Genomic DNA, 19,401 nt, shown 5'->3' on the forward strand with positions numbered 1-19,401 from the left:
CATGTTTTTGGACTCAGGGGACCTTGAAACGTATAGAAATTAAGAAATTGGGGTACCTTAATTTTTTTTGGAAAGCAATACTTTCCTTACCTATGGTAATAGGGCAAGGAAAGTAAAATGTTATTGAATGTCAAAATTTTTATTTATATAGATTTCTATAATTGGAAACGTTTCTCCTTGACGAAATAAAACATTCCTAAATAATTCAAAATAGCTGAAACTTTACACTATTTTCTCTTTATTTTATTTTGTGTTCAATTTTCTAGTTATTCGAAATTTAAATTAAACGTGACTTGACCATGACTACGACTACGCCCCGTTTTGGAAAGCCAATTTTCTGACTCCAGCTGTTTAAAGTCTAGAACTTGGCTGAATCCCGAACTCGGGAACCGGCTCTAAATTTTAATGAATAACATTAACATTAAAATCAACGGAAATAATATTTTATTGAAAAATAGACAAATAAATAAATAAATCCAGACAAATATACATAAAAACCCTCCTCTCCTTTACAAAATCCTACAAAGCAGAAATATTCACTGAATCACCACACAATTACCAAACTAGACATAGATTACATTTCAGATATGGTACTCTTAGAGCCACTTTAGCTCCAGCAAATAACACCCCATTTCACATTGTGCACCTCCTCTACCGAAATTTGCCTACATCAATCCAGGAGGCTGAGGGGCGCAGTGTACCTGTTTACAAAAGAAAAATAGTCCAATGGCTATTCAACATTGGTAGGGATGCTTCGGAGGCCCTTGTCAATTCACCCTACACCTAGGTTTGTCTTGGATATTGTCTACAGATATTCCCATTTTCATTTTGTTATAAGCCATTAGTTCCTCCCTGTCTGGGTTGAATTTGGCTACCGTCTAGATTTTTTCATAACTTTCACAATTTACTGTATTTAAGAATTAAAGATCTGTATTATTCTTGTAATATAATGAACCATACCTCGCCGCAGGCCCAGCCTAATGAGGAGTGCACTCAACTTTTTTGTAATTGTAAAATTGTACAATGAAGTAAATAAAGTTATTTGAATTTTCATTTTTTTTGTCACGTGATACAACGATAAATTAAAATTAGCCTACTATAGTGAGGTCCACGTTATAATGGCAGTGTTTGATTAGCAATGGTATTGCCATCCTTGTCTATCATTCAACAAAGCGGATAGCGCTTTCTCTTTCTTGCTTTGCTCTGTTACCCGATCGTCTTTCAAAAATGTAGAATTAATAATTAATTAGTAAAATATTACATCTTAATTATGAAAATTCATTATGAAATATTGAAACATATAATTTTTGCGTAATAAAATATAATTGATTATTATAAACGAAAATTAACAGTTAATATTACAACAATAAACCTGTATCAGCTACAGTCTATGGAAGGCATTGGCAAGATAGAGGGCAGCGTTGTTCCCCTATCTTTCTCCACTGCCATTATAACGTGGACCTCACTTTAGTCTCTCATATTGTGTCGTTCACACACTCTCACCCGGCCAAAACAGTAATAATAGACACAGTAGTCGACAGTAATCGGGTTGAGTTATCGAAAAGTCGGCTTGAAATTTGGAACATAAACGACCTGTACCATGTCGTCTTTTTATTCTATATTTCATCTATGATAATACGTAATTAGGTATTCATAATTTATCTTCATTTAACTTAGAGCCGGTTTCCCAGCACGGGATTTAGCCAAGTTCTAGACTTTGAATAGCTGGAGTCAGAAAATTGACTTTCCGAAACTGGGCGCAGTCGCAGTTTTCATGTCATCTTTAGTTTTTCATTTCTATAATTAGAAACGTTCTTCCTTGACGAAATAAAACATTCCTAAATAATTCAAAATACCTGAAACTTTACACTATTTTCTCTTTATTTTACTTTGTGTTCAATTTTCTAGTTTTTCGAAATTGAATTTAAACGTGACTATTACAGTGACTGCTACTAAGCCCCGTTTCGGAAAGCCGATTTTTCTGACTCCAGCTGTTCAAAGTCTAGAACTTAGCTAAATCCCAAACTCGGAAACCGGCCCAGAATTTCAATGAATAACATTAACATTAAAATCAACGGAAATAATTGACCGAGCGAAGTGAGGTCTATGATTCAAGTCGACGGTTTGGCATTACTCTTAATGTTTGAACGGCGAACCGCAGTAATAGATTTTCATGAAATTCGACAGGTATGTTCCTTTTTTAATTGCGCGTCGACGTATATACAAGGTTTTTGGAAATTTCGCATTTCAAGGATAATATAAAAGGAAAAAGGAGCCTCCTTCATACTCCGATATTAGAGTAAAAATCAGACTATAGAATTATTCATCATAAATCAGCTGACAAGTGATTACACAGATGTGTGGAGAAGCCAGTCTATTGCTGTATTTCCATAAGGTCTATAGTTTCAATCAGGTACTTGTGGATGAGAATACTGCGTGAGGTCTACTGTTCACAGAACTTCTAGTATTTTAATAAAAATAACATTTTGATAATTTTTTTCATGTGTGGTAGATGGTGGAATCCATAGAGAACCTACACGACACGAAGGGTCACACAGTGAAAGAATGGGTGACCATGTTGGGCCCCAAAACTGAGATTGCCAATCGCTTCAAGAACTTCCTCCGCAACCACGTCAACTCAAAGGTTTGATTTAATATCCAATTATTATTTACCACAAATAATTATTATTGAACAAAAATTAGATGCTAAATTGTAATTTCTAAATTTAAATTTAAATCCCCGAAGACTTTGCTACTGCAAATATTGACAACAGGATAAACAGCCAGATGGAAATTCGATGAGCGCTACTATACAGAAATTATTTGTCAGCCCGGGAATCGAACCCGCACGCATGCGTTTTACACTGCGTACGACGAAGACCATCGGCCGAGCTCGTGCGCATCCGTTCCATCGATCGACTGACGCGCTATTGAAGCATATAGAAGTGTTAACAGTAGTTTTCAACTGATGTGCTGAATTAATTAAAATAATAAATGAATTCAATTAATAAAAATGTCATATTTGAAATCATTATTTTTTCAATCATCTCTGATTCTCTTATTTTAGAAAAATCATAAATCATTATTATCTACATTATTTAGGTCATTATCTACATTTATTATCCAAGGTTCATAGCTACCTTAAAGTGGCTGCAAGTCTTTCCAATGATGATACAGAATCTCGAAATGAGTTTTGACGTTTCAAGTTTAAGCCTTAATTTAAATTTCGATTTCACTTAAAGCATGACATTAAACACCCAATCAAATTTCATCTTGTATACCTTTCACCTTATTATATCTTTGGGAACCTGAATATCATGTCGGAAAAATTAACCCTGCATTACTTGCACGCTTTTAATGTGACCGAAAGAGAAATTTTGTGATTTAGGTTCTGCTTCTGCAGTTGGCACTATTGACTTGGATGTCTCAGTAGCTCTTCCTATCGATGGTGTTCTATACATCATAGATAGAGGGGATATACCGGGTGAGCATAAATTATTGAACACATTTTATAGGTGAATAAAAAAATATCAAATAATAGTAGCGCGCCTATTTTTGTGGCAAACGTTGGTGTACCTGCTATAATTTGTGATGACCTTCATCGAAACACAGTCGGCTCAATGGTGGGGGTGACAGAGCCTCAGTTGAGCAATGGCTACCGTGCAGGAGAAAGCTATGTGCGTTCTGTGGTTTCACGAAAGCAAATCGGTTATTACTGTTCAAAGACGTTTTCGTTTAGAGTATTGCCGTGATCCTCCTTCTAACAACTCCATTAAACGTTGGTATCAACAATTTAAAGACACAGGAAATGTTTTGCACATGAAAGGTGCTGGCAGGCCTACTGTATCCGAGGAAGTAGTCGATCGAGTAAGGGAAGCATTTCTGAGAAGCCCAAGTAAATCGACTCGTCGTGCGAGTTTAGAACTTGGCATACCGCAGTCGACAATTGTGAAAGTGCTACACAAACGCCTAAAATTGCATGCGTAAAAAATTCAATTGTTGCATAACATTAAAGAAGACGATAAACCACGCCGGTACAATTTCGCTGTCGAAATTCTGAACAAAGTTGAAGAAGATAATGATTTTTTAAGAAAGGTTATCTTCTCTGACGAAGCTACCTTCCATGTCAACGGTGTTGTTAACCGTCATAATTGTCGGATTTGGGGTAGCGAAAACCCTCATGTTGTTCAAGAGGTTGAACGTGATAGCCCCAAGGTTAATGTTTGATGTGCGTTGGCTGCATATGGCGTTATCGGCTCGTTCTTTTTCGCCGAGCCTACCGTGACTAGTGCTTTGTATCTTGACATGCTACAAGAGTATGCAGTACCACAAATCGAATATCGACAGCCAAATGTTTACTACCAATAAGATGGGGCACCTCCACATTGGGGTCTACATGTTCGAAATTACCTGGATGAACAATTTCCTGAACGTTGGATTGGCCGCGATGGACCGATTTCCTGGCCTCCTCGATCCCCTGATATTACACCACTCGATTTCTTCCTTTGGGGATTTGTCAAAAATAAGGTGTATGCAACGAAGCTACGTAATATTGACGAACTAAAACGAAGGGTTGTAGCCGTAATTCAGGACATCACTCCAGAAATAATCGACAATGTATGGCGTGAAATTGAATATCGTCTAGATATTTTACGTGCAACAAAAGGTGCTCATGTAGAAATTTGTTGAACTTTTCATGTGTTCTAAATAAAACTATTTGAAATTGGCTTTTCAATAAATCAATATTCATGTAAGTACACTAATTTGTTATTTTTTTATTCACCTATGAAATCTGTTCAATAATTTATGCTCACCCGGTATTATATTGCTTTCCTCCTTTTGTTTTACATCCATTCAAGGAATATATTAGGGGCCGGACATATGTACATCTAGATAGAGATAAAATCTATACATCTAGATTTTATACATCTAGATAGAGGGTATTCGGCCTTAGAGGCGTTCAGGCATAATCCTACGGATGGTGGCTTCGCACCATCGAATTAAAATTAAAATTTTAATTTAAATTTCGGCTTTTCGAGCCTTTCAAGTTGTCTTGTAATTTTGCAGATAACTCATTGAAACTTCTAATGGACATTCTGAAGTAGTTGAAAAATTAATCTTCATCCTCAAGTAATGATGTATATATGGTACTGAATTCCCCTTGAAATGCTCTTTGGGCAACCATTGGGTGAACTATAATAATGATAATAATAATAAAATGATAATAATTTTATTCGACCAAAAACAACATAGTACAAACAAATTGAAATTAATATAGCTGGTGTAGCAAACACCCACGCATGCACAATACCTGTTTTTTTTATTTTATTTCATTGGCAATTACAGATCATAATTATAATAAATATAATATGATTGGGAGAAGACAACAGGCATAGCCCAAAACTGTCTTTTCCCAAATTTTTACAAATAAGAGTTTCAAAAAAGAATAAGGTTAAGATTTCACTTTCACTTCAAAAAGTCCAATTTCCACTTCAAAACTAATGACTAAACTAAAAATTTTGAATTTTGATATTTAAAAAGTGATTAAAAACAAAAATATTTCACTCAAATCTCTACAAATTGGAAATTTCTGAGTAATTTTACAAAATAAAATGTGTACGTATGTTTATCATCATAGTCTAAATGAAGCCCCAAAGGTAATCCTGTGTGGGGCCTTTCTTCGTATATTTAATCACAATAGTATATGATCAAACAAAAGATAGAAAAAAAATGAAAGAAGGAATATATAGAGTCTTACATTAATAGTATACAAAATCTTAAGAAACTACAAAATTTCAAAAAAGAATCAAGAGAAAAACTTGATATCTATGTCTTTTGTGCCTTCGTTTACGAAGATAATAAGCTGCAATTAAACAATTTGTAAAGGCGTCCATTTTGTGAGTCAGATCGGTTTGTTCGTCAGGAGAGCTCTGAATGTGTAAAACTGATGTATGGATGCGTATGGTCAGGATGGTACATACGCACTGACGGTCGGTCGAGCTCTGTAACCGGCCTAAGTCTTGTACTTGTCACTTCACATATATTACTTACATTTACAATTTTATATTCAACAGCAATTTCACTACCACATTTTTAATTACTGAGTAAAAGTTTTTGATTATTTGACAAGAACCAATAAATAGTGTTTAATGTTTTTGGTCTACAGATGGAAATAAATTAATTGTGATTTTCGTTTAATAATAATTATTCTGTTTTTGAATTTTTTCCGAAGGGAGTGTACGTATACAAGGACAGAATCAAGCGTATGTGCGAGAGCAACCACTGCAGTTTCGACGTGGAATACCCGATTCTGTCGACCAAGGAGAGCACGCTGGGCTACTTCCTGCCCGAGGCGCCCCTCGAGATGTTGCAAATCTTCGACGAGGTGGCCAAGAACCTGGTGATGGCCACCTATCCCAGCTACGAGCGGGTCACCACCGAGATACATGTCCGCATATCGGAGCTGCCGCTTATCGAGGATCTAAGGACGTTCAGGTACTACATTGATAAATCTCATACTCATTTAAAAACGGGAACGCGCCAACCAAGCTCCCCGACAGCTAAGCTCCTTTTAAAACTACTTTCGAGGGGATTGGTTGACGGCGTCAACTGAGCTCCTGAGGGAGGAGCTTGACTGACGGGGAGCTTGGTCGACGTCTACGGTCCCCTCTTAACCAGTAGGGGTTGCTGTCGGGGAGAATAGTTGACGCCAGCGTGCAAGGAGCTTGGATGTTTTCACCGAAACTGACTACCAAGCTCCTCGCACGCTCACGATTGATTGCCAGAGTTTTCTCGAGTAAACTGACGTATATTTCATGCACTTACTCAGTGGATTTTATTTATTTATTTATAATTTTTACAAATTAGCACTGATTGGGAGAGAAAAACTAAGGATACTCCTTGTACTATTTCTCTCCCAAATTTAGATAACATTTTAAAAGTCCAAAATAGGGTTATTGTTTCACTTTTCTAAAATTTAGTCCATTTTCACTAAAAAACAACGGAAACTAATAATTTTAAATTTATAGGATTTCCTCAAATCACGCCTGGTTTTCCCAGTCATTCATGGCTTTTTGATGAGTTATATCACGCTTTTTCAAGAACCAATAGTTTCATCTTCATAAAGAGGTTCAGCTCACGGTATTTAGATGAAAACGGTAGGGGTCATGAAATGTGTGCGCAGTGGCCAGCCAGCTAGATTGCGTCATCGCCACCAACCGAGGTTTTTAACACCTATTGCCAATTTAAGAAACTTATTTTTGTTAAAAACAGATGATTGGATATAAAATGACGTCAGCGACACTGGAAATTTAGCACAAACATGCGCGTGACACCTACCGTCTTCGTCTATATACCGTGGTTCAGCTTAGGTATTGGTTCATATTTTTATGTTCTTATTCAAGAGCTACATTTCAAAACAACAAGCGAGTGAAGCAAGTTCAAAATACCCTTTTGAATGATATGATGTACTAGAGACTACTACTTTACATCTAATAATCGAATTCATAGAATGTGTGAAGCAGTGTCTGTGATTGTACTACTTCCCCGCCCGCTTCAAGCTGGTTTCAATGCCAAATAGGGGATCGGATGTCGGGGAGCTTGGTTGTCGTTAGCGTGCGAGGAGTTTGGTTGTCGGGTACGATCACGACAACCAGACCCCTCATATCCAGCAGGGGATCAGCTGGCGGGAAGCTTACTTGTCGTGAGCGTGTGAGGAGCTTTAGGTCGTCGCTGACAACCAAGCTCCTTTGTTCTAGTAGGGGATTAGCTGTTGGGGAGACTAATTGACGACAATGGTATATTTTGCCAAGGTATCGGCTGACGCTTGTAATCAAAATTGCGAGGAGCTTAGTTGCCGGGGAGACAGCTTGACGGCGACCCTGAAAAACTATCAAATTTAAAATCATACCAAACACTTGAAAATTCAAATACACTAATTTAACGTGGGATCAACGCTTATAGATAGTGGTAGTGATAGTAAGGAAATAAGCATAATGGGTAGAAGACAAAGGGCCGTATGAATAAAGTTAAGCATTTGCTTATACTTCTAAAATATGGAGCATTTGCTTCATTTTCTATGAATAAACGTGGCAAAACCTTTTCCTCTTGCTCATCAAAAAAAAATAGTTTGAGAATTTTCTCAAAAAAAGCTTATACTCAAAATGGTATGAATAAACTAGAGCATATATCAGATAGCTATCTTTTGTATTTATTATTTTGAAGGAATAATGGTGATATATATTGTGGTTGAATCTAAAATGAGTTTATAGTTCCCAACTATTGGTTGTGATCGTATCTGGTATAGTTTCCTCTTCCTCATACGAATTAGTTGAATCATTTTACTATGAGCAAAAGGTGAAAAGCTGCTCTAGACTAGATTCACCTTTTTTTAAGAATTTGCTCCAAAAGTTGAGAAAATGCTCTAGTTTATCCATACAATTTTGAACAATGCTCAAACTATTTTTTTGATGAGCATGAGCAAAAGGTTTTGTTCACGTTTATTCATAGAAAATGAAGCATAAATTATGTTCTATATTTTAGAAGTGTGAGCAAATGCTCAAATTTATTCATATGGCCCAATCTTTCATAATATAATATGGCCCATAGCTTTCATGCTGTGTTCCCCCTCTTTCAATTAACTTACAGAATAAATAGTTGTGTTTGTTGCATTTGCTTGCAGAAAACTGCATCTGAACCAACTGGTGCGAACGAACGGTGTGGTGACGGCCACAACAGGAGTGCTGCCTCAGCTGTCAATAGTGAAGTACGACTGCAACAAGTGCGGCTACGTGATGGGGCCATTTGTCCAATCACAGAACACCGAGGTCAAGCCGGGACACTGTCCCGAGTGTCAGAGTTCGGGACCTTTCATGGTGAGCACATCACAAATTACATCCATTTTTCAGTTATATTACATGAGGGTAACCGTCCACTGGAACCGTATTCAACCGATCCGTTCGGCCGTTGGATCCGACGAATCTGCCGGCCGTTAATTCGGCCGAATATGGTCGTCCATTGGAACCGTTTACATCAGTATAGTTCAGTAGTTGACTGGTTGGCAATTATTGAATTAACTACTATTATAGCCACCAAAATTTTTCATAAACAATGATTATATTGAGATTTTAAAAATTGGATAATAAAAAATTATCATTATAATAATTCATTACCCACCTTCAGATCCTATTTGTTCAGCAATATTTATCCACAGATTCCTTCAAACATCACGGCAATGATATATTTTGTCTCGCAAATCCCACAATGGAACATGCTCTTGAACCAAACTTATCAACTTTTCATTGTCCATAGTTCTTCTTCTTCTTCTAGTGCTTCTCCTATCGGAGGTTCGCTATCAGCACAGCAATCCGGATCTTATTCACTGCCGCTCGAAACAAGTCTTTGCTGCTGCAATCAAACCAATCCCTCAAATTTTTAAGCCAGGAAACACGTCGCCTTCCAACACTCCTTTTCCGCTGATTTTTCCTTGAACTATAGTCTGTAGAGTTATATATTTGTGGCTTCTCATTGATGTCAAAGATACAGGAGTTTTCTCTTTTTTATGGTGTAAACAATTTCACATTGTTTCTTCATTTTGCCTAGGACTTCCATGTTGGTGACTCTATTTGTCCACGGTATCCGCCACATCCTGCGGTAGCACCACATCTCGAAGGCTTCCAAATTATCCATATGGCTCTTTTTGAGGGTCCATGATTCCATCCCATACAAGAGAGTGGAAAACATGTAACAGCGTAACATCCTCATTTTCAATTCTATATTTATGTCCCGGCTCGTGAACAATATTTTCATTTTTACAAATGTCGATCTGGCTATCTCAATCCTTTTTCTTATCTCTCCCGTCGAATCCCCACTTTCCTCTACCCACGTCCCCAGATATCTATACTTATGGACCCTCTCTATGACTGTACCGTCCACCATTAGGTTTGTCTGAATTTGTCTATCCAAGGCTGTCCATATTTACAACTTTATAAAACAGAAAAACTTGAAAAAACAAACAAGACAGTGAAATAATTTTAGGTTAGGAACAGTTTGTTGTCTCAGCTCGACTAGTTAGTTTGGCCGGATAGAGCCGGAAAATCCCATTCAATTCGGATCGAAAACTTGATCGGCCGGAGACGACCGTGCATGGACGTATGTACCTGTTGCAATGGACGAGCATCTATTCCTTTCTTTGTTTGTTGCATTTGCTTGCAGAAAACTGCATCTGAACCAACTGGTGCGAACGAACGGTGTGGTGACGGCGGGTATTCCTTTCTTTAGTGGCCGTAGTCGAGTGGATCAGATGCTGGCTTTATGATTCAGAGGCCCGGGTTCAAATCCCGGCTCGGGCAAGATATTTATCTCGGGCCACTCCCGTGTTTCGGATGGACACGTTAAGCCGTCGGTCCCGGCTGCCTAAAAAGCAGTCGTTAGGTCATGTCAGAGGCCCTGAAATTGATCAGTTGCGACCTGAAAACTCTGACACCAGACCTGAGCCAGCCAGGTCACACGATATTATTATTATTTATTATTATTATTCCTTTCTTTGTTGGGGGATCGTTCGGTCGCGTTCGGTAGTTTTCGGCCGATACTAGTTCGGACGAAAACGGTTCTAGTGGACGGCCCACCTGATTCTTAAAAAGTTTTATTCTAAAATAATCTAAATAGGTATCGAATACCAATTAGTATTCCTTTAGGGCAGGTTTCCGAGCTCGGGAGTTAGCTTAGTTCTAGACTTTGAACAGCTGGAGTCAGAATTGGCTTTCCGAAACGGAGCGTAACCGTAGTCCACGTTTAAATTAAATTTCGAAAAAGAAAGATGATTCTTCAATGTTGTTTTCCATCATGAACTGCTTATTATTGAATCACTTTTTTGCTATCAAAAAGAACTACTATAGTGAGGTCCACGTTATAATGGCAGTGGAGAAAGATAGGAGAACAACGTTGCCGAACCTCTGTCTTGTCAATGACTTCTATAGACGGTAGCTGATACAGGTTTATTGATGTAATATTAACTGTTCATTCCAGTTTTAAATAATAGCAAGAAGTTATATTTTTCAATAATTTCATAATAAATGTTCGTAATTAAGATGAACTATTTTGTTAATTAATTATTAATTCTACATTGTTGAAAGACAATATGGCAACAGAGCAAAGCGAGAAAGAGATAGCGCTTTCCGCTTTGTTGAATGATAGTCAAGGATAGTAATACCATTGCTGAAGAAACACTTCCATTATAACGTGGACCTCACTATAGAATACCATGGCATTGCATGCCTTTTTGAGAAAAACCATTACGTTGTATTGCATGCCTTCTTGCAAGGTGGCATTGCATGCCCTTTCTGGAATGCCTTTGTGCAATTTGGCTGACTTCATTCATTCTTTCATTCAGCTGTTTTGATTTTGACGGTCATTCAGATGACTGTGACCTTTGTAATGACCGTTTAAGAGTCATGAAATTGAGATAGTCATTTTTATTGATTGAACATTATTATTTGTAGAATGAATGAGAACAGCATGCCTAAAATGTTATTCAAAGAATGGCAAAACTTATGAAGGGAGGAATCAGGAAAACGTTCTTCTTATTAAGTTGCTATAGTGAGGTCCACGTTATAATGGCAGTGGAGAAAGATAGGAGAACAACGTTGCCGAACTTCTGTCTTGTCAATGCCTTCTATATACGGTAGCTGATACAGGTTTATTGATGTAATATTAACTGCTCATTCCAGTTTAAAATAATCAATTATTGACCGAACGAAGTGAGGTCTAAGATTCAAGTCGACGGTTTGGCATTTCTCTTAATTTTTTAATGTTTATATGTTGCGCATTACGGCGAAACGCGGTAATAGATTTTCATGAAATTTGACAGTTATGTTCCTTTTTAAATTGCGCGTCGACGTATATACAAGGTTTTTGGAAATTTTGCATTTCAAGGATAATATAAAAGGAAAAAGGAGCCTCCTTCATACGCCAATATTAGAGTAAAAATCAGACTATAGAATTATCCATCATAAATCAGCTGACAAGTGATTACACAGATGTGTGGAGAAGCCAGTCTATTACTGTATTTGTATAAGGTCTATAGTTTCAATCAAAGACCTTGAAGAGGTATCCATCTTTAAGCTGGGTTTACACCAAAGTTATTGACAAAATGTTAATAACTTAATCCTTATAGATTCTATTAGATTGAACGCAAGTTGACAAACACACATTTTTATCATGTGTATGATAAGTTATGTTCAATCTAATATAATCTATAAGGATTGAGTTATTAACATTTTGTTAATAGATTTGGTCTAATCGCAGCTTTAAGGTCTTTGGTTTTAATATTTTGTTTTGCAGTCATGGTATTATTATGCGTGTCCATCAGTATCAATATTCTCACATTCGAAAAAACTAATTTAATAGGTGATTAAAAATAATCAAATGAACTAAATAATGCTGAAAAAAAATTATAATATTTTTGATTGAAAAAAAATTAATTTTCATTAGATTATCACGGAACTGGATGAATATTATATAAATTCTGGAATAGAAATATATTCTATCCATTGTTTAAATTAACATAAATATTAATAAATTATGGAATACAAATTCAAACGTGAACTGATTTTGTTGACATTAAAAACAGTTGACATCAGGTACTTGTGGATGATAATACTGCGTGAGGTCTACTGTTCACAGAACTACTAGTATCTTTATAAGCAAAAAATTAAATTTTTAATAATTTTATAATGAATTTTGACAATTAAGATGAAATATTTTGTTAATTAATTATTAATTCTACATTGTTGAAAGACAATGTGGCAACAGAGCAAAGCGAGAAAGAGATAGCGCTATCCGCTTTGTTGAATGACAAACCAGGATGGAAATGCCATTGCCAATCAAACACTGTCATTATAACGTGGACCTCACACTATAATGAGATTCATCGTCGTTTGAAGGCAGTTCATTGTGACGATACTGTTGATAGATCTATCATGAATTGATGGGTTATAAAATTTCTAGATTGCCAACCTGGAAAAGCCTCAATATTGTTGACGTAACACGATGTCCAATCAATGCCACAAACGATAATAGAATAGAATATTTAGACTGTAATTTATTATTATTTTTTAAATCACAAACACTGATTGACAAATTGTTTTAGGTTGCAGATCAACATAAAAAAATCACAATGATTGTATAATCATCGAGTAGCAAATTCCGTTTCTTACCTCAAAAACTTTGATGTGAAATGACTTTGGCTTATAACATCAAAAACTTTGATGTGAAATGACTTTGGCTTGTTACGTCAAAAACTTTGATGTGAAATGACTTTGGCTTGTTATATCAAAAACTTTGATGTGAAATGACTTTGGCTTGTTACGTCAGAAACTTTGATGTGAAATGACTTTGGCTTGTTACGTCAAAAACTTTGATGTGAAATGACTTTGGCTTGTTACGTCAAAAACTTTGATGTGAAATGACTTTGGTTTGTTACATCAAAAACTTTGATGTGAAATGACTTTGGCTTGTTACATCTAAAACCTTGATGTGAAATGACTTTGGCTTGTTACGTCAAAAACTTTGATGTGAAATGACTTTTTGTTACATCAAAAACCTTGATGTGAAATTGATTTTCGTTTGCAGATTAACATGGAGCAAACGCTGTACCGTAACTACCAGAAAATCACGCTGCAAGAGTCACCGTCGCGGGTGCCGGCCGGCCGAATCCCTCGGGCCAAGGACTGCATCATGTTGGGTGACCTGTGCGACCGGTGCAAACCCGGCGACGAGATTGACATCACCGGTGTATACACCAACAGGTCAGGCGGGTGTTTCAAGTATATTTTGTGTCTCTACTTTTGTTATAAAGCTTTTCGTTTCAATTTCTAGTTATTTTAAGGATTTTTTTAAGCAACTCTCACCAGCGGGCAAAGATTTTTCTTTTTGCTGGTGATGCCTAGAAATTTTATATTTGTTTTTTCTGCTCTCATGTATATGCATGTATGTATAATATTGTATTATTAAGTTTAATAATAGGTCCTGTGTTATCGGATGGGCACGTTAAACTGTCGGTCCCGGCTGAAGTATGACAGTCGTAAGGCCCATTGACGGCTTAAATTATATATTCAGGCGGTGGAACATTCCCGAAAGGGAACTCCCCACCAACAAAAGCCATACGAATTTATTTTTATTTTATAGGTCCTGTTGCACAAAAGTCTGTTGAATTTTGTCTTTGATTAAGTGTTGATTACAGTCTAATAATGCATTTGTTCTACTACGTTCTCCCACCATTTAGTACACTACTATATTATTTAATGTTTGCCCAAACTCCCCTGTAATGGGAATTATTTGATTATTCAAAGGAGATAGAATAGCGGCTGACTTGCGGGATAGTGGTTGGAGGAGAGAGGAAGCATTGGATAGGGCTTTGTGGAGTGCGGAATGCCGACCCCATTTAAATGGGATAAGGCACAGCCAAAGAAGAAGAAGAAGAAAGGAGAGAATTCATCTATTGCACTTTGAAATCAAAAGTAGAGCTATTCTAATCCATTTCATTCATATGTCTATGAAATATGGTTACCTTATTACAAGTCTTTCTTCAGCAGATATTGGATTCCTCCAATTAGTGACTTGTTTTTCCAAATCAGGCTTCACTCTCGTCAAAATATAATCAAAGGTTCAAGTTGACATTCGAAAAATCACTCAAAAAATGTACATGTACTTAAAAAATCGGGACTCATGCTTTATTAACACAAACAACTGATTCAACAAATAGTCGACGATCTAAGTTAATTTCATTAACCCACTCTGACCTAGCAGACTTCGCTCAACGTTAGTAGGCAGAAGGTTGACCACGCACATGTGTAAGATTCAAAGAGGTGGGGGAGACGCCAGTGTGACGTCACGTGTAGTAAAAAAGTGATAGAGTAACCACACTGAGCATACAGTTTATTCACTGTATCTTCAAATACAAAATTGTCGTTTAATCCCCTCAAGATCGACCTAGAACTAAAAATCGACCTAAAATTTTCCTTATAGCGAATGAATCACTGATTCTAATGATGTTGTTAAATATTTTAAGTTGTAAATATTCAACTTGTATGAATAAAATGAAGTTGAAAGTTTTTCAAGAATCTAAAAACGTGACTTGAATAAGTTGATACGCGGAAAAGCGTTAGTAGATAACGTTAATATACTATTATAATTTCAGATTAACCCATAAAAGAATCTTGATAAACCAATGCATTGCAATATACTGATAAACCGATCCCGATAAATCCGATGCATTGCATTCATACAAATGCACTGAACACAGTCATGTTCTACAAGAATCAAAATATCTTATCCCCGAAATTCACAAGCTGATGTATAGCCTCACTACAAAATATAACAAGACCTAGAAGATGAAGAAACCTTAAGGGTTTGGAAAGGTAGGTTAGGAGATGTAGTTTTGCTTTTAAACGGCAAAATGCTTGTTTTTTTTAAATTGTTCTGATAATTATTGTAAAGCAGAAACAGAAAGCTTGCATGACAGAACATGTTTGTGTTGAATAATTTGACTATACGTCACCGTATGATTCTCAAGAATGCGATATTCTGTCTACTTTGTACTACAGCCTACGTCACGGCTGCAGTTCCCCTTAATAAATTTAATAGATGAGTGACCAACCTCCTGTCTACTAACTTTGGGCTTTGCTTATATCCAATACTTTAAGTAATGTCTGTGCAAACTTGGACAACGCCATTTTCTAGGCGCTTGACGCTCAGACGCTTCCTGTGTGTATCATGAACGCTCTGACCACGCAACGCCACGCTCAGCTTTCAGTGTGTTTGTACCCTTACTTAGTCCTTCTTTTTCCTGTTCTACTCCTTCTTATGGTTTCTTTTTCTTCTCCTTCTTCTTCTGTTCTCATTCTCGCTTCTTCCTCTTCTCCATCTTCATCCAACTTTCCTAACCTAACCTAAACAAAACAACAATAGTTATGTAATGTATCTTGTGGTTTTCTAGCTACGACGGCTCCCTGAACACAGACAACGGGTTCCCGGTGTTCGCGACTGTGATCCTGGCCAACCACGTGGTGGTGAAGGACAGCAAGCAGATCGTGGAGTCGCTGACCGACGATGACGTCAGCACAATCATGAAGCTGTCCAAGGACCACCGCATCGCTGAGCGCATATTCAACAGCATTGCGCCCTCCATCTACGGCCATCACAACATCAAGTGTGCGCTAGCGCTGGCGCTGTTCGGCGGCGAGGCCAAGAATCCAGGTGAGTGGTTCGGAAGACACCTGAAACTGTAGATTCATCTTTCTATAATGAGGTCCACGTTATAATGGAAGTGTTTGATAAGCTATCCTTGTCTATCATTCAACATTGCATTTATTTATTCACATTTGCATTGATTTATTCACACATTTCTTATGGCATTGAACTTTGGGGAGCTACAACTTTGCAGAACATGAATAAAATATTTATTTTGCAGAAAAGGGCAATAAGATACTTGGCAGGCTTAGGCTTTAACCACACTTGCCGAGATGCATTCAGAAATCTTTCAGTTCTCACAGTTCCTTGTATTTACATTTATGAAGTAATTATGTTATTGGTAAAAAATATAAACAACTTCACAACAAATTCAGATGTAGGCCTACACCATCATAATACTAGGCATAGAAATAATATCAGTGTTCAGTATCATAGACTTTCTCTTTATAAGAAAAAGCCCAGTTATATTGGTGTGAAATTATTGAATAGGCTGCCAACTCATTTAAATCCTAGGACGCATTCCTTTAGAACAGACTTATATAGGTTCTTAGTTGATAAGAGTTACTATAGTATTGACGAATTTTTAAATAGAATGTAGTGTGTTTCAATGTTATTTATGTATGCCAATGTATGATTTACATAATAACTTGCCGTGTGAATTATCTTTTATAAAGTTTTTTACTGTAAAACTTCCTGACGTTATTCAACTGTATGGAATTTTTCTGTATTATTGTTGAATAAAATAAATATTCTATTCTATTCTAACAAAGTGGATAGTGCAAACTCTTTCTCGCTTTGCTCTTTACAACTTTGAAAATTCATATAAATCTCATTGAACAAGGTACAGAGCTGGTTTGGTGATGTTTTAAAGGAAACACTTCAGGTTTTTTTCACCTTGAACTAAAGATGTTAAAATGTGTCTTCCGTTGGTTATCCTACAGACATCCCATCGATAGTCGATTTTCTCCCAGATTCTCACTACCATTTCAGGTGTAACTTGCTCAACAGCAGCGCAAATCCTTGATCTGAGTTCATGTAGAGTGGCTTGCAAAGGAGGTGCGTACATCATATCTTTTATGAAACCCCACAAGAAAAAATGCAGCGGTGTTAGGTTGGGGAACGAGGATGCCACGCAATTGGCGCATTACGGCCAATCCACTGATTTGGTAAGCGGTCATTAAGAAGATCCCGGACAGATAGTGTGATTTTGTATGTTTTACTCTTAGACCAGTTATAGAATAGACACGGCCCATTGTATATTCATACTGAAAGTCGATGAAGCCAACATCTACTGCCATATCTCCAAATCGTGACGTCAACATCTATTGCCATATCTCCAAATCGTGACGTCAGCATCAGATAAAAAACTTTTCTGTAGAGTTTGTTTATATTGTTTTCCATAGCAGATTGTGTCTATTTCAGCGGAGCGTAGCGGGAGTTTATCATTTTAATGAATAATTATTTACATCGTTCTGAAATAGACACAATCTGAAAGTGTTCTATCTTATGATTACGTCACGATTTGGCGATATGGCAGTAGATGTTGGCTTCAGAGGCTAGACTTCCCAGCGTGTCTATTTTATAACTGGTCTAAGGTTTTACTGAACACCCTGTTTCTACAAAACATTTATGCCACTCATAAATTGTAGGCCTACTAGGAAGATCTTTAGTGTACTTGGTACGAAAATTATGCTGAACTGATGTCGCAAACTTCGATTCTTCAAACCAAAACACACATCTAGCACGCTCGGGTCCAGTGAAGGCAGTCATGTTTGAAGTAACTGCCGCTAGCGCTTGTGCGGCGCGACCAGGCACTAGCGGACTACGCGAGTCAAAACTTGGCGTTGTTTCCTTGTAAAACAACACCAAAACCAGCTCTGTACCTAGTTTAATAAGATTTATATGAATTTCCAAAGTTGTAAAGTCCTTAATGAATCTCACGGTATTTTTATGACGAATAAAATAGTACAGTTTTCTGTCAATATGTGTGAACACTCCCATCTGAACCAATGTTTTTCTCTGTTTGCCTGCAGGCGAAAAGCACAAAGTACGAGGCGACATCAACGTGTTGCTGTGCGGAGACCCGGGAACGGCCAAGTCGCAATTCCTCAAGTTCGCGGAAAAGATGGCGCCGCGAGCGATCTTCACGACCGGTCAGGGTGCTTCTGCCGTCGGTCTTACCGCCTATGTGAAGCGGTCACCCGCCAGCCGTGAGTGGACACTGGAGGCCGGTGCTCTAGTCCTGGCAGACCAGGGTGTCTGTCTCATCGACGAATTCGACAAGGTAATCAATTAATTTCACCTAAAACACAAAAATAATTTAAAGTTTTGACAGTAACCCTTACCGTCCACTGGAACCGTATTCAACCGATCCGTTCGGCCGTTGGATCGGACGAATCTGCCGGCCGTTAATTCAGCCGAATATAGTCGTCCATTGGAACAGTTTACATCAGTCTAGTTCAGTAGTTGGCTAGTTGCCAATTATTGAATAACTACTATCATAGCAACCTAATTTTTTTCATGAACAATAATTATATTGAGATTTTGAAAATTGAATAAACAAATATCCACTTTAATTAGTTATTCATTACAATAATCTTACAATATTAATGTCCAGGTAAATAATACAAATGTTGACAAGCCTCTTTTTGTTAAGTTCCTAGGGGTAGCTTTAGACCAGTATTTATCATGGGATTACTATATTGATCAGCTTTGTAATAGAATCTCCTCAGGTGTTTTTGCACTCAGACAGATTAGAAGGTTAAATGATTCCAAACTGACAATGGAAGTCTTCCATTCCCTAATTATGTCACATATTCGCTATGCCATTGTTGTTTGGGGTGGGTCCTGTCAGAATTTGGAGAGAGTTTTCAGGCTGCAGAAAAAAGCTATACGGTCAATAAAAGGAATTATGCCTCTCGAATCTTGCAGGAATCATTTCAAGGAGCTAGGCATTATCACCGTTCCCTCTCTTTACATTTATGAGGTGATTATGTACTTCAGGAGAAATAAGGCTTCGGCTAGAAATAGTGATTCCCACAGGTATCAAACCAGAAATAGAGGAGACTTTGCTTCCATGTACCATAGGACAGCCCTTTTTAAAAGAAGCCAACATAAATGGGTCTTATTTTTTTTAGAAAGCTTCATGATGAT

At 37.2% G+C, this 19,401-nt stretch overlaps 1 protein-coding gene across 1 annotated transcript in view; it reads left to right on the top strand.

The window, feature by feature from the left end:
* Positions 1 to 19,401, top strand: part of LOC111048470 (DNA replication licensing factor Mcm2) — a 51,915-nt gene that overhangs the window by 14,399 nt on the left and 18,115 nt on the right. The window contains exons 5-10 of the mRNA XM_039433350.1: positions 2,513 to 2,644; positions 6,233 to 6,495; positions 8,681 to 8,873; positions 13,630 to 13,805; positions 15,995 to 16,254; positions 18,282 to 18,532. Coding sequence (XP_039289284.1) covers positions 2,513 to 2,644; positions 6,233 to 6,495; positions 8,681 to 8,873; positions 13,630 to 13,805; positions 15,995 to 16,254; positions 18,282 to 18,532 — 1,275 coding nt within the window. The remainder of the gene's footprint in view (positions 1 to 2,512; positions 2,645 to 6,232; positions 6,496 to 8,680; positions 8,874 to 13,629; positions 13,806 to 15,994; positions 16,255 to 18,281; positions 18,533 to 19,401) is intronic.

Source organism: Nilaparvata lugens, chromosome 7, assembly GCF_014356525.2.
Source record: "Nilaparvata lugens isolate BPH chromosome 7, ASM1435652v1, whole genome shotgun sequence".
In the NCBI taxonomy this organism is placed as follows: Eukaryota; Metazoa; Arthropoda; class Insecta; order Hemiptera; family Delphacidae; genus Nilaparvata; species Nilaparvata lugens.